The 10,779-nt window shown below is 40.4% G+C and overlaps 1 protein-coding gene across 4 annotated transcripts; it reads left to right on the top strand.

Moving 5' to 3' along the window:
- Nucleotides 1-1,177: 1,177 nt before the first annotated feature.
- cpz (carboxypeptidase Z) lies at nucleotides 1,178-9,962 on the top strand. Of its 4 annotated transcripts, none has more exons than XM_015060243.1 (13): nucleotides 1,178-1,485; nucleotides 2,001-2,042; nucleotides 2,535-2,586; nucleotides 3,741-4,063; nucleotides 4,176-4,391; nucleotides 5,255-5,490; nucleotides 7,412-7,573; nucleotides 7,652-7,810; nucleotides 7,899-8,034; nucleotides 8,125-8,264; nucleotides 8,385-8,484; nucleotides 8,591-8,736; nucleotides 9,127-9,962. In XM_015060243.1, exons 1-13 carry the CDS (start codon nucleotides 1,392-1,394, stop codon nucleotides 9,328-9,330), a joined length of 2,010 nt encoding a protein of 669 aa, XP_014915729.1. In that variant the 5' UTR covers nucleotides 1,178-1,391; the 3' UTR covers nucleotides 9,331-9,962. The 4 variants fall into 4 exon arrangements, with proteins under 4 accessions (XP_014915729.1, XP_014915730.1, XP_014915728.1 ...); XM_015060244.1 differs by having other exon boundaries at nucleotides 2,532-2,586; nucleotides 5,255-5,451; XM_015060242.1 differs by having other exon boundaries at nucleotides 2,532-2,586.
- The last annotated feature ends 817 nt before the right edge of the window (nucleotides 9,963-10,779 follow it).

The following is a 10,779-nucleotide window of genomic DNA, read 5'->3' as shown; positions in this document are numbered from 1 at the left end:
GAAACCACTGGGGGGGCACAGAAGAAAAAGTTTGGGAACCACTGGACTAGACAGACTGAAAAATGGTGTCACTGGATGGCCAGTTTTCGAAGGGTCTACTTACACACTGATAAAGCCTAACATTGTGTCCACCTTGTTCAGCACGTCTCACATATACCCGACTGGATCAAATTTTGAGGTCAACAGCAGTAGCTGATTTTTTAATTTTTTTTTTTTTTTAGATCCCATCTTCAGTCATACTCTGGATGTTGAAGATGATGTGATTCATCGGACCGGGCTGTCTTCTTCCGCTGCCCATATTGCTGGTTTTAGTTGTGGTCAGGGGGTCAGCATTTCCATCCTGACTGGTCTGCAGCTTTGTATCTCAATGATCGAACAAACACCCTTCTGTCAGAGCCCGGATTGACCTCTTGAACACTTTGAGCGACATTAGCGTTGCGCAGGACTACAGGCGCCAGTCTTGACTACCCATGATGCTCTCGCTGGTTCATCGCGTTTGATACAGACCACAGTTCACCTGGAACATCCAAAAAGACATGCAGTTTTGAAGGTGTTCTCACAAAGCCACCAAGTCATCACAGTTTGACGCTTATCAAAGCTTGTTCAAGTCTTTACACTTGTGCCTAATCTATACTTTATAGGAAGAGATGTAGTGAAGCCCAGAATTATTCATTACACTGTCAGATGTAAATATAAACATAGATAAAATGTTACATTTTAAGTTTACCAGCATTGATCTGATGACTGAAAGTCGACACTGACATTTTTGGAGTGGCCCAAACAGAATCCTGACTTGTGTCTGGTAGAAAATATGTGGAGAGGCCTAAAGATGAGGCTGCTGAGTAGTAGCAGCCGTGTCTTTATAACTGTAGACATGTTTATTTTCCTAAAAGCAAAATACAATCCAGAGCCCTAAATTTCTCCTCTAAACGCTACATGTATCTAATTGGAAGCCTCCGGAACCCCTGTCAGGTAGGTAGCAGCTCCACATAATGGTGCATTGTTTTGAGGATGTAAACGCGTGGAAAGTAAGTGCAGAGTAAAGATGGAGGAAGGCGGGGAGAGGCATCGTTGGGTGCCTCACAAGCTTTTATTACATTCATTTTAACTTTAGTCACCACACAAGCCACGTTCCTCTACTCTCTTTTTCTCGCTCCAACACACACACACACACACACACACACACACACGGAGTGAAATATGATCGGCGCAGCAAAGAGCCGCAGTCCCATGTTCGGGTCAGGGATGCTCTCTGCACAGCAGACAAAGGACGGAGCTCTGTGCTGTGGGTGGTAATTATCAGGGAGCTCAGACGAGGAAGGAAAAGGAAAGGCAGTAGCTTCAACCAAACTTACTGCCACATCACACAAGCTGCTTCCTTGAAGCGCAGCATGCATTTGGAAGTTTCGGCGCTGCTGTTTTTCTTGGCGCGGAGTTGCTTTTGCGCCCCGCAACAGCCGTGTCATCCGGGAGACGAATTTTTAGGTAAGAGAAGACAATGGCCGCGCTCAAGTTTTTTTTTTTTTTTTTTTTTTTTTTTCCCACATCGCAATCAGAGGCCGAAATGCAAAGTTCTCCTGGGGGCGAAAATAGGAGACACTGGACCGCTTTTTTCATTTAGGACAGTGGACGATTCTGTCAGTTCAGCATTTAAACCTGTGTTTAGAAATCATTTATTATGTGCTAAAAAAGAAAAAAAAAAGTTGAGTTGCACTAACTGATTGTTGTACTCGTCGTTTTCTCTCATTGTTCTGTTTCTCAGCCTAATTTCGGGACGTATAAAGTTGGAACCTCTCACGGGTTTCTATTGTTTTTACCCACAACTCTCTTTATTTGTTAACTCAGTAAACTCTTTCAAATTCAGTTCGTCGTACGTTTGAAGATGTCGCCCCCTGGCTTTGAGTTTGGGATTCATTGCTTTTGTTTTGTGTGTGTGCGTGTGTGTGTGTGTGTGTGTGTGTGTGTGTGTGTGTGTGTATCATTCTTGATTTTCCTCACAGGAAGATGCAGCAGCAGCAGCAGCAACGCACACGATGAAACACGTATGTGTCTGTTTAGCTTTTCTTTCTACACGGAGTTGAGTTCATAAAATATAGAAGCGCCAAGTAAAGTAAATCTTACACGTGAAATATCTTTGAAGTATGCTGTTTTCAAGCTGTAGTTGTCCTTTGTGGAAGACTAAGCTGTTTCAAATACAAAATGCTACTTCAAGATAATCAATCACTCGTGCTAAACTATTTTTTAAATAACATGTTTGAAAGTCTAGAAAAAAATCTGAAGAAAAAAGCCACATTAAAGTGAGTTTATTTTATTGCTTTGATGAACACATTATTTGCAAAGCTACAAAGTACTGCTCTAAAATGTAAAATTATTATTAATTATTATTATCCCATCTATGTGTATGTGTGACCTTGAAGAGAAATACAGTGTTTTTGTCCACAAAAAAAAAAAACAGAGAAACAATTTAAAATGTTCTTGCTCCATCAGAACTATTTTTGTAATAAACTTTCTCTACCTTTACTTTGTTCCAGCAGATACCTGCACAGATCTGAACCTGGGCTACTGCAATGATCTGGAGTACTCAACGTGAGTCATGGAGCAGAACAAAGACATTACTCCCAATTTTTTATTTATTTATTTATTTACTTATTTATTTACTTATTTACTTAAGTACAAGAAACTGACTCTTGTACTTATAAACCACATTAATGTTTAAATTCACATCAGCTCTTATCAGGGATTACAGTCTTGCAAAATGAACACTTTTATACCTGTCAGTACAGACATGGGGAAGAATTACTTTGGGTACAAATTTTTCTGCCTCTATGTTTAATACATTAAGTGGCAGATGGGTGCTGCCAACAAAATGAACTCAAGTACTTTAAGATTAAGTAGGCCTACAGTGATCCTATCTGTAAAATATTTTATTTGTCAATCAGGGTCTTTTTCAGACTGACTGAAGTCAATTATTTACATCAGGAATAAATATTCAGAAGATGGAATGAATTGGAAATCTTCCTAGGAGTAGAGGCCCACCCCAGGGTTAGACTTCACAATGCTCAGAGAAACTGCAAAAAACCCAAGAGCCACATCTAAAAGGCTAAAGTTTCCCAGCACAGTTATAATAATATGAAATATGCATTGTTTTAATTATGTCTTGCAGCCAGGAGACTACTAAGGTTTTCTAAGTTGTAGCTAAGTAAACTACTTCCAGTGTCTCTTGCACATAATAACAAAGTAGAGATGTTTGGCTATGATTTGCAGCACTATGTTATTATGTAAGGCAAAAACTAAACAGAAACATCAGAAACATCTCATCTGTAATGATACAAAATCTTAACTCAGAGCTTAGTTCAACAGGACAATGATGTCAAACCATCGCATCAACAAGAACGTATGAAGAAGATAATAATAATAATAATAATAATAATAATAATAATAATAATGTATGAACAAGGGTTGCATTGACTTAGTCGAATTTCATTTTTTATCCTGACTGAGACGCTCTGCTGAGTCTCAAGACAGCTGTGCAGAGACAAATGTGTGGAAAATTCAAAGAACTGAAACAGTTGGACAAGATTTCTCCAACAGTAACATGAGAAATTGATGGAATCTTAGAGATTTAGAGACTTTATCAAGTTATTGCTTCTAACCATGGCTCCACAAACTATTGATGCAATGGGTGTATGTAAATATTTCCATAAGAGCATTCTTATCTCCCCCCACCCCCATTTCTACAGAACCATATTCCCCAACATTCTTGGTCACCGGAGTCGTTTTGAAGCCGAGTCAGGAGCAGAGTACCTCCTCCTGAGTGTCATCCACGGTCTCCTCAATGGTGAGTGCTCCCCCGAGATCCGTCTCGTAGGGTGTTCGGTGCTTGCCTCGCCCTGTCGGGACAACAAGATGATCAAACCGTGCCGCAGCACATGCGAAGCATTGAGAAAAGACTGCATGCACGCCTTTGAGGCCATAGAGATGGCCTGGCCCTACTTCCTGGATTGCGATCGCTTCTTTGCTGCAAACGAGGAGGGGTGTTTCGACCCGCTATCTGGGATGAGAGGTAAAGATCAGAGTCTTGTGCCACTTGGACGCTTTGTGCTGACGTAATGTTTGAAACCTACACAACCAGCCCTCTGTTCTCTCCCACATATTCCCGTCATTCACCCCTCCAGCCAGACAGGAGGTGGCGTTGTCCAGTCTCTCTCCCGAAGAACCGAGCACCATCATCCAGTTCATCTACGCCTCTAACGCCCAGATGTACAGCTTACTGAAGAGGACGGCAGCCAAGTGCTCCCACATCTCTCATGTCTACAGCATCGGACGGAGCACCGAAGGCAGAGATCTGTTGGTTATTGAATTCACCGACAACCCAGGACATCATGAGCTGCGTGAGTGAACAGCGTCACGCAGAACTGTTGTGACTTTTAGAACAATTCTGCGAAAAAGATATTCTTCCGTTTTCGCTTCTTAGCCACATGCAAATGTTTCCGGTCATCAGTCAAATCATCAACTAAATTTCTTTTTAGTGTTAAAGACAATCAAAGTAAATATGAAATGTGGTTTTCAAATAATCATTGTATTTATTGTTGGGGGGAGGGGGGGGGAGCCATTCAGACCAGATGGGTTCTATGTAACTACTTCCTAAACTTAATTAAGCTACACTTTGTAGCAATAATTATCATAGAGGATCTGCAATATTTTTTCAGAGTCTTCTACACGCTGTAAATGAATTTTGACCCGCTCTTCTTTGCAGAATTGTTTTAATTCAGCAACAATTGATCCTTTTTGAGCCCAAATGACCTGTTTGAGGTCATGCCAAAAATGATACATTTGGATTTACTATTCCAACTTTGATGAGGCCAGTCCAAAACCTTTGTTTTTTACTAAGTAAGAGTTCGATTTTCTAACGAGTTCTGAACCATGGTACTGCTTTATAACCCAATATTGACTAAGCTCAAGGTTACAAACAGATGGTTGGACATTTTCCTTCAAGACTTTCTGGTTGAGAGCAGAAATTCAAGGTCCCATCACTAGCAGCAAGCTGTTCAGGTCCTGAAGAAGGAATGTGTTTCAGAACATCAAACCAATTTAAATATTAGTCAAAGACAATCCAAGTAAATACAGAATACAAGTTTTAAATGAATGTGTTTATTACTAAGAGAGAGAAAAAAACCCAACCCATATGGCCAAGCATTAAGTGTTTTTTTTTTTTTTTTTTTGTTGTGCTCATTTCCATTTTCATTTTCTGCAGTGGAGCCAGAGATTAAGTTGATTGGCAACATGCATGGAAATGAGGTGCTAGGACGTCAGCTGCTCATCTACTTAGCGCAGTACCTGTGCTCGGAGTACACCCTGGGAAACCAACGAATTCAGTCCATCATTAACAACACTCGCATTCACATTCTGGCCTCCATGAACCCTGACGGTTACGAGGTGGCCGCCTCAGAGGTAGAGGAAAGCAATGACCCGGAGCTCTCCAACCAGGAAGTAAATATTGTTAACAAAACGAAGAACAAACCACCATTATCCGCTCTCAATCCTTTTTTGGCTTCTGTGCTTCTCTTGCTTGTGCTTTGAACATTGAAGAATGCAAACTTCTATCAACTGTTTTTTTTTTTTTTTTTCTGACTGTCTGATCATTCCACTTGGTCTGGGAACGATCCCGGCCTCAAGTTGATCAACCGGTGAGGTCGGGATAAGGACAAATAAAATTCACAGATGACTCTGTTTTCATTTTCAGAAATGTCTTCCAACAGGGTTGAACACTTCAGCCGGCTCTGGAAGTTGCATGTTTCCAAAATGGGCACCGACGCCTTTTGTGTTTTTCGGATGTTCTGCACATTCACTCACACATCAGACCTAATCGTTTGCCTCCAATCTCTGCATGGACATTATTTTGTTATCTGGTTATGTGGATGCCACAGAGTGTATATTTATACCTCCAATCAGGTCAGACGGAAGCTGCTGTTTGGAAATAAGGTGTTTCAGCCAGTTTTGGTCAGAACTGAGCCTTACATTGCATGGTTAAAATATTAATTCGATTTACGGTATTTTTCTTGGTTGATGGGCTGTGATCAAATTTTTAATTCGTTAAGAGCAGCTACTTGAAATTTGTCTTTTAACATGCTTTGCATGTGTGCTAGTAATTCCCAAAGAGTGTCTAAAATGGGAAAGTTTTGATTCCTGGTCGACATCGGAAATATAGAAGAGGAAACTGTTTCTATATTGTTGCATGTATATGGCAGCATGCAGAGCTGCCCAACATGACCCCTCATTCGTTTATATTTTTGTTTTCAAAGAGCCAGAGTTTTTTATGGTCTTTTAAAGTGGCCTTGCTCAATAATCCTCCAGTATTTCAACATTTATCTATGGATTTTTAAAAGTTTTTTTTTCTCACAGCAGCACATAAAGTTTGGTTATTAGGTTGGCTCCATAACATAAATAATAAAATAGAAGCTTAGCCCTTTATACATAATCTGAACATTTAGTGCTCCATCAGATGTTTGTAAGCAAAACATCTAAGTCAATAATAAGTTATCCAGAAGATGTCACTCTGTCAACCTGAACAAAACTAATGCGTCTTTACTTCCGAGTTGTTGTATTGATTAAAGTCAACATCTTGCACTCGGAGGCATCTTCGGCGTGTCCTTGATTGGAACCGACATAATCATGCTTTTGTTGCAGCTTTCTGATAATCATCTCGTTTCAGCAAAATATTATTTTACAGGTAGTCAAACTGATGGTAATGTCAAGTTTGCCATACTTTACTGATTTAGCTAAAAACAATTTAAACTAAATATGTGTTTCTGCATCAGACTGCTACTAACAATACACCTTATGACAATTTACAATAGATTATTTGCTAAGTGCTCTGTATGCAGAAACTTGCTTTTTGAGCTAAGGTTCCTTTTTAAATAAAACTATCAGGTAATGCTCCAGAAATGGGGGGGGGAGGGGCAGAAACATGAGCTTTACATTCAGAAAACCTGGGGACACATAGATCAAGGCAACTTTAAATGACTACAGAGAAATCTGGTTCTTTAAAAGGAAAATATAAACATAAAAATTTTTATATTTTAAAATATAAAGAAATTAGCAGTGGCTGAACTCTACAAATATGTAACCATGCACATACATTGTTTTTTTCTTTTCTTTTCTTCTTCTTCTTGAGGAAAAAGCCTTACGTAATGTCTTCATGTTTCCTCTTCATTATTATGGATACATGGTCTTGTCTTCATGTTAACAATAGAACTAACAAAGAAGTCTAAAATTCATCTTGTAGAAATTCTGACTAATACAGTTTAGTTTTCTTCACATAACCACTGTTGCTACTTATCTTGCGTTATCCCCACAGTTACCTTCCACTTCGTGCAAGACTTAGCACATTTTAACGCCGCAAATCTTTTAGGGTCATCTGCTAAATGGATGGACAAGCGGACGGGCTAATGCCCAGAACCTCGACCTGAACCGCAACTTTCCCGACCTCACCTCCGTCTTCTACCGGAACCGTCGCAGCAGGCACTACCGCATAGATCACATCCCGATCCCTGACTCCTACTGGTTTGGGAAGGTAGAAGAAAATGAAACGGCTTTTCACATCTCAACTGCCTTGAACCTACATCATGTAGTTCCAACTTTTGAACTGCAGGTGGCGCCAGAGACCTACGCAGTAATGAAGTGGACCAGGTCACTGCCGTTTGTTCAGTCTGCCAGCCTCCACGGAGGCGAGCTGGTGGTCTCCTACCCCTTCGACTTCTCCAGACACCCGCAAGAGGAGAAGATGTTTTCACCCTCTCCAGATGAACAGGTGGGGATTCACGAAAAAAAAAAAAAAAAACACTTTATTGTCACTTTATCTCGACTTTTCCACTACCAATAAATCTTCCAACGCTCAGATCTTCAAGCAGCTCGCTCGCACTTACGCTGACGCTCACGCCACCATGTCAAACAATGACACGGACCGGTGTGGGGCCTCTTTTTATCGTAACAGAGGCATCATCAACGGCGCTCTGTGGTACAGTTTTGCTGGGGGTGAGATGCCTTCAAAGTGCAGCGCATTTGCTAACCCTAACCCTGACACCTGCTCCCAACATTACCTGAACACCTATTGTCCTTCTGCAGGTATGTCTGATTTCAATTACTTACACACTAACTGTATGGAGATCACAGTGGAGCTTGGCTGTGACAAATTCCCCTCGGAGGCCGAGCTCTACCCAGAATGGAAAAGGAATAAAGAAGCCCTGCTCAGTTTTCTCGAGTCTGTAAGTGTCTACAGAATAAAGTTAGACTGTTTAGTGGCGCTACATTTGCTCAGTCCAGACCAAATTATACTCGGTTGTGAGGGAATTGTCGTTGTGACTGTGCTCTTGCTCTCTGGACAGGTCCACAGGGGAGTTAAGGGCGTTGTGAGGGATACAAATGGAAACGGTATAAAAGGTGCAACTGTCTCTGTCAGGGGGATTAGAAAAGATGTCACTACAGGTAAAAATAAACAAATCCAAAGTTTCTGTTCGTGCAGAAAAAAAACATCTTGCTGAATTTTGCAATTTCACCGTTTCTGTTCATTTCACCTTAACTCACTTGGCAGCTGAGGACGGAGACTACTGGAGGCTGGTGAATCCAGGCACTCACATCCTGACAGCCACTGCCAAAGGTTACTCAAAGGTCAGCAAGAGGGTTTACCTGCCTCACAACTTGAACAAGGCTGGACAGGTCAACTTTGTCTTAGAGAAGGTTTGTATTCCCGACTTCTTGCTTTGTACTTTGTATTCTAAAGTTTGCTGTTTCATTCAAAGGCTTCCAAACTCTAATTGTTTAGGGTGAACTAAACGTACTACTACTAATAATAATAATAATAATAATAATAATAATAATAATAATAAATAGACTTTTCTCTACATTCTACAAGATTAACAATACTTTCGTATTTTCTTTAGTTTCAATTCATACATCTCATTAGCTTAGAGATGTGCTTCTCTTCTGTGTAAAAAATTCACTGCAAAATCAAAACAGCTACATTTTGATTTAGTCGATGCACAGAGGACATTTCCTTCTTCTATGCGTGCCGTTTGCTGAGTGATACCCATTTGATCGCTTGACCTCTCCGTTTTTCCACACAAACAGCTTCCAGTGGAGCCAGACATAGATGACCACCTCTTCCCCACGGCAGACAGCTGGGATCGATTTGACCCCTACAACCAGTTTGAGCGCCATGGCGAGCCGGTTGTCACCGAGGAAGGAATAGAGCGGCAGGAGAAGCCGTGGTGGTGGAACTACTTCTCCCAGTCTGGCATGTCATCCCCAAATTGGCTGCTGAAAAATGTATAGACAGATGTTGGAAACATGAACATCCAGATGTGCTGACACAGAAGAATGAATGGACCCACATCCAGTCTCGTCTGTACTTCCAGGGGCATCTACGTACCAGCGGCTGTGACACTGATGTCGTCAGCCACCTAAATCTTCATCCATGCATTTTCAAAAGTTTTAAAATTACATTCTTAAGCTTTTTTAGCAAATATTATTCTGCAGCTGCATTTAACTTGGGTTGAAAAGGTAATATAAAATAGAAAGGATGTGCACAGTAGAGACATGAGTAGAAACAGGCACCTGATAGGATAGAATTTTTTTTTATTTCCATTGAGCAGCAGATTGAAATATTCCAGTTTTTAAATTCAATATTTCTAATATCATGTCATAAATGCCAAATTTTCTTCCGTTTTTGTCTTTTGTTCTGTAGCTAAAAGGCAGCAGTGGCACATTTAAAAACATTTGAACCTCTATAAAGCTTCTGCACTACTGCTTTTGATAAAAGCAGTTCTGCGCCATCACTGTGTGAACAGTAAAATGGTTTGCTTTGAGTCTTGTTTCAGGTCATAAAAAAATAAATATAAGTCTATAGATATAAAATTCTGTCACATATTTTATCCCGAGTTATTTTATTAAAAAGTCTAAAGACTCTTGAATTGCCTCACTTTAGCCAGCAGAGGGCGAGAGAGACTAAGTGATGACCCCAGTTTTAAGCGCAGTTTTTGGAGAATCAAAAAGTCAAATGTTTAGCGCTTCAGTGTGAATTTAAAATCTCACATGTCCTTATTATTGGGTGTCTGACAAACTGAGGATGCAGAAGAGAGTAAAAAAAGCTTTATCCTTTGCTGTGACTTACCCACACTTATCTTCTGGGTAAAAAAAACACAGGCGAAATATTATGTGCTGATTTTCCTCCTTGAAAGCAAAGTGTTCCGTTTGTTGTGCAAAACACCCCCCACACCCAATTTTCAACTTTTTACCCGAGGATCTCATTGTTTCAAATAACTGCATACTTTGTGAAAAAAAGAACAAGTTTCTTCCTTAAAAGAAACTTCTACCATCCATCCATCCATCCATCCATCCATTTTCTGAACACCCTTGTCCCTCAGTGGGGTCGGGAGGGGTAGAAACTTCTACCGTGACCTGAAAATCAGATGAGATTTTCAGCAAACGTCTGTTGCTGCAAAAGCTGATAGTTAACGCATTCCGTGGCCTAAAGTGAGAACCAAGAACATGGTTTTGTCCATGATGTTGGTTTCTATCCTGTAAGTTTTCCTTAGGACATTCACATTGAGATTGACCTATTGGCTCCAGAATCCAGTTATTGTTGAGTGAGGCCTCAGAAACCTTTTTTCTTTAAATTTTTGATTTTTGTTCATGTTTGAAAGATTCTGTGATAATGACGTGGAACCATATCAACCACTGAATTCTCAGCATTTGGTGTTCTTTACATGTACTAACTTCAGT

The sequence above is a fragment of the Poecilia latipinna genome, unplaced genomic scaffold, assembly GCF_001443285.1.
Source record: "Poecilia latipinna isolate Pla-1442-1.1 unplaced genomic scaffold, P_latipinna-1.0 Scaffold1695, whole genome shotgun sequence".
NCBI lineage: Eukaryota > Metazoa > Chordata > Actinopteri > Cyprinodontiformes > Poeciliidae > Poecilia > Poecilia latipinna.
Note: the sequence above shows the minus strand (reverse complement) of the source record. Positions and strands in the feature narration are given on the sequence as shown.

Coding starts and splice junctions, on each gene's coding strand:
- cpz (XM_015060242.1), top strand. CDS start 1,392: ATGCATTTGGAAGTTTCGGCGCTGCTGTTTTTCTTGGCGCGGAGTTGC. Junction 8,265..8,384: donor TGCTCAGTTTTCTCGAGTCT/GTAAGTGTCTAC, acceptor CTCTCTGGACAG/GTCCACAGGGGAGTTAAGGG. Junction 8,485..8,590: donor TAGAAAAGATGTCACTACAG/GTAAAAATAAAC, acceptor CTCACTTGGCAG/CTGAGGACGGAGACTACTGG.